A 5,108-nucleotide genomic window follows, 5' to 3' on the forward strand; every position below is an offset into this window, starting at 1 on the left:
ATAGTAATGTCAAAGATATGATGATTTAATCATATAAAAATATATTGTACAAAATTCTATTGTTAAATATGTTAAATACAGAGAAATATTTTTTCAAGGAATGCTCAAAGTCATTTATCTATTAAGTACTTTATATAAATAAGATTAGATAGATTATTAGATAAGATTAGATAGATATTAAGATAGATTAAGTATTTTATATAATGAAGCTTATCCAAATTATAAAAATTGCAACAATTATAAAAAAATACAAAAAATTAGAAACATGCCAATCAATAAAAGACATATATATTGAAATCATATAGAAAAAAGAAAAACATAAGTTACGCTAATGTAACGAAATATAATAGTAAAAAAGTACAGATATTATTGAATATTAAATATTATTGAAAAAGATAATATAGTATTTAGATCTCTTAAATCCTAATTAATTAAATTTGAAGTTTTTTTAACCCTTAAAAATAAGATTGGATATCTGTTTTTTTCAATTTATTGACAAAATCAATAAATTCTATATGATAATTTCTTTTAAATTTTGAAAGACAAATTTGTTGAGGGAATTACACGAAGCATCTCGAGTTTGAGACTCGCCAATTCTAAGGACAAAAAATTCTATAAAATTTTGCAATGGAAAGAATATAATAATGTAAATACTGATATCTCAATATCTCATTAGCTTTCCGACATGTCAAATTTTAGATATTTTTTGTTACAAAAATATATCAGAAAATTAAATTGTAATCTCTTATTTACATTTTAAGATTATATTAACCATAAATTCGATAATATAATCTTTCTCTAATAGAAAAAATAAGAAAAATTTCATTTCATGATCATAAAATTATTAGATGACTAGATAAAATTAAAAAAATATATAAATAAATATATAAATCTAAAATTTCAACTTAAAAATACAAATGACGAAAAAGGAATAACTCTGATACAAACTATTCAATAAATAAAACTAAATAATATTTAAACTGTCTCAAACAAATAAAAATTAAATTTGTAAAAAAAAAGTAGTAGGTATTTAAGGATTTATCCCTAATACACAAATTTAATAAATTAAATAAAGGATTAAAAAAAATTTTATATGAAGATAAAAATGAAAATATAGAAACGAAACTATAAAAAATATCTTTTTAGAAAGGATAACATATGAACTAGAAATAATAAGAATATCATAGAAATATTTAATACATTTCAATACAATACATCTTTCTTGTTAAGACATTGAATAGGAATATAGAGTGATGTTGTATAAGGATAGTTTTTAAGAGAAGAATTTAGAAGACTCTTGAAATTATATATTTTTTAAGAATACTTCGGCATTCATATTGAATGTATGAACATGAGGCTTGAGACATAGTATATTTTCTATGTCAATCTCAATGAAATATTCAGTGCGTCATATAGATCAATGCTACTTTTATTACTTAAAATTTCTTGAAAAACTAATTATAAAATGTATTAAAATTTTTGTTGTATAAAAAATAAAATTCTTCAACATTAATTTGGATTGTATGAGAAGCATTTAATAATAAAGCATTGAAAAAGTACATAGACTTGAAAATGAAATTGAAAATTATCATAAACAACAAAAATTTCTGTAACACAAAGTACTTTATAGATATTAAAATATAATTATACAATTAAATTATATTTTCTATATATTTTTTATTTTCTATTACAATCTAAAAAAAAAATCGAAAAGTTTTTTTTTATATTTTTTTTTTCACAACGTTTTCTAATAGCTTTTCAAGTTTCTATTCTAATGATTGTTTTGCAAGTTGTGCTCTTGGATCAATTCTGTATTAGATTTTCCTATGTAGTCAAATAGTAACAGATTTTCCTATGTAGTCAAATAGTAACAGATTTTCCTATGTAGTCAAATAATATATTTACAACTATTTATATGAATAAGTTTTGCATAAGCATTCAAAAATCTTATAGAAATCCATGAAATCAAAGCATTGGCAAATGAAAAATATAACAAGAATGAAAATCAAAATAATGAAGTATTAATAATAAAGTATCATATTAGATATTTAAGTATATATTTAAATAAAAAAATTTATCTGGAAAAAATATTTATAACATAAATTTGGAAAATAAAATTAAATAAAATGAATTATCTTAAATCGCAGTTTTTATTAGAGAATAAATTTCTTTTATATAAAGTCGCATTTATCTCTATATATATATATTCTATATATAGAACTTAACTATGCAAAAGTTCTAATAAATTCAAAATAGATATCATTCAATGATTCCGAAATAAAACTTTTAGCAGAGATAATAGCATCTTCTTCATATACGAGAAATAGAAATCTTTTTAATGACTTAAATATAGAGTTAGAATGTATCAATATACAAAAAAATATGTATATAAACTTAAATTAGTAAATCTTCCAAATATATTGAAAAGCTTATTGATAATTTAATAGAAATAAGACAGTTGAAAAGATTAAACTTCCAAAATTCTGCATACAATAAAATCTAATTTTAAACATTGAACTGTGAACAATTATATTCAATAAATAAATTGTATATATATATATTTGTTAAATAAATCTAGTATCAAAATATAATGCGGATTTAAAAAAATGAGTAGAAAAAAAATTATATTGTTTCAATTATGATAGTCTAATAAATTTTTTTGACTTTATAATTAAAAACCTTTATAAAGTGTATCTATTTTTTTTTCATAAATAATTATAGTTTAGAAAAATTCACATATTTTATACTTTATTCATTGTCTTGATTATTTTATATATTTATTTATATATATTAACAATACTTCTTGTTGCCTGAAATAGAAATATTAAAAGATTAGTTTAACTTTCCATTCGAAGATTTTTATCGTAATATCTGTATTTTGTGACAATAGAAAACCATTATAAAAACTATCAGTCTTACCAGAGATGCGTATTATTACGAAATAAATAAATAAATCCATACATTAATAAGTATTCTCTTTAATTATAAATTTTATAAATATCATATACAATATACAATATCATATACAATATGTAAGTTATTATAGACAAAGTAATTTTAATGTATGCATTATTATTATATGCAATGTTTTCCGTTTTATGTGAAAAAATATTTCTTTTATCTCTATTATTATACTTCGAAGAAAATTTTAATTCTGTGCATGATGCAATGATTTCTCTTTGCACCTGTTTCATACCATATGTTATTGTAATATATAATGCAATCGATAATTATTGCCATCTGGTTGACCAGTAGTAGGAAAAATACAAATTACTAACCAGCATGTTATTAGTTGATACACTGAGTATGCTTTATTAAATATTCTATACTTAAATAATACCCTTTATGTATCGCATCATTGCATCAGTTAAATTCTATTTCATTCAATTCTTAAGACAAACAGTTTCTAGAAACCATGTTGAAACAAGTAACTCCAGAAAAGAGTATTTATATTATTTGGCTTAGCGTGGCTTTGTCTTTTTGTTGGCCACTTCCTGCCACTAGTACCAGAAAACAAATTATGTGCATAAAAATTTTACAAATTAGTGCCGTTATTAGCGCATTTATGGTACTTTTACCTTTAATTTATACGATTCACTTGAATGTGCATAATCTAATCAATCTTTTCCAATGTATTTGCTTATTGATATGTGCATTTAAACATATTATACAAACTGTCATATGTTTCATAAAATATAACGCTTTACAAGTAAGTTTTTTTTCACTTATTTTTAATGTTTGATAAAAAGATATATATTTTACTTATAAATTATAGCGTATAGTCGAAGAAATGATGACATGTGTTAAAGAAGAACAACTATATGATATTTTGTGCATGTATATCAAAAAATGTAATATTTTCTATGGAGGAACTATTGTATTAATATATGGAACCGCAACTGTTTTTGTATTAGGACCTATATTTTTGCCAATTTCTTTTCCATGGGGAACAGAATATCCATTTCAAGTTAATTATACCACAATAAATGTCATTATATACGCACATCAATTTTTTTTTGCTTATCAATGTGCTGCGCATACATGCTTAAGCTTATTTGGAGCACTTCTTCTTTGGTTTGCAACTGCAAGATTTGAATGTTTAATTAAGGAATTACAAAAAATTACAAGTATTGATATGCTAATCATTTGTCTTAAAAAATTATTATTTTTAAGAAGGTGAGTTTTTTGTGTCATTTAAATTATTCATTTTATTATTGTTTATTTTAAATGGTTTTTAGATACGCAGAAGAAGTTGTGAGTTGTATTCGTTTTTTGGTATTTTATGCTATAGCAATAAGTACGTTTACTCTGACTTTATCTGGTATTATAATGATCATAGTAAGTGAAATTTATATCGCTATGTCTATAATATAATGAATTAATATTGTGATTTATAAACAGAATTGCCCATTATTTGTGAAAATAGAATTCATAACTATATCTATATCTCTTCTTGTGCAAATTTATATTTATGCGTGGCCAGCTGATCATATGCAAGATATGGTAAGTCACATTTACATTTTAAATAATAAAAATAAATAATCATAAAAAATTTTTATAATTATGACTATTTATGATTATTTATTATTAATCAAGAAAAATCATACAATAATTCACTAAATTATTTTAAAAAATAAAATTTATATCATTAAATTAACTTTCTTTATGAATTTTTTATTAGAAAAACAAGCGATGAAAAATATGAAAGTAAAGATAGTGCTTTTTTTTTCTAAAAAATTATTTAATTATATGAAATTTAATAATTCTTGTTTTTAATTTTGATTAAAGAAAAAAATATATCAATAATTTCAAGATATATCAGAAAATTATATTGTAGTTGGATATTTATCTTGTATATATATATATATATATATCTGTGTGTGTGTGTGTGTGTGTGTGTGTGTGTGTGTTTTATTTCTTTAATGAATTTTATGAATTCATATGTATTTAAATGTTATAATGAAATGAATTTATAAAATTGTATTTTGAAATCAATGTAATATATGAATAATGATATATAATATTAAATATATAGTAATTTAATATATAATATTAAATATTAAATATATAGTAATTTAATATATAATATTAAATATATAGTAATATAT

At 20.8% G+C, this 5,108-nt stretch overlaps 1 protein-coding gene across 1 annotated transcript in view; it reads left to right on the forward strand.

Moving 5' to 3' along the window:
* Window positions 1-3,068: 3,068 nt before the first annotated feature.
* The window catches only part of LOC116184855, a 3,226-nt gene continuing 1,186 nt past the window's right edge, over window positions 3,069-5,108 (forward strand). The window contains exons 1-4 of the mRNA XM_031514581.1: window positions 3,069-3,709; window positions 3,776-4,176; window positions 4,239-4,338; window positions 4,402-4,503. Of these exons, the coding sequence (XP_031370441.1) occupies window positions 3,416-3,709; window positions 3,776-4,176; window positions 4,239-4,338; window positions 4,402-4,503 (897 nt within the window). The 5' untranslated portion in view covers window positions 3,069-3,415. The remainder of the gene's footprint in view (window positions 3,710-3,775; window positions 4,177-4,238; window positions 4,339-4,401; window positions 4,504-5,108) is intronic.

This window comes from Apis dorsata, unplaced genomic scaffold (assembly GCF_000469605.1).
Source record: "Apis dorsata unplaced genomic scaffold, Apis dorsata 1.3 scaffold_1078, whole genome shotgun sequence".
Taxonomy (NCBI): domain Eukaryota; kingdom Metazoa; phylum Arthropoda; class Insecta; order Hymenoptera; family Apidae; genus Apis; species Apis dorsata.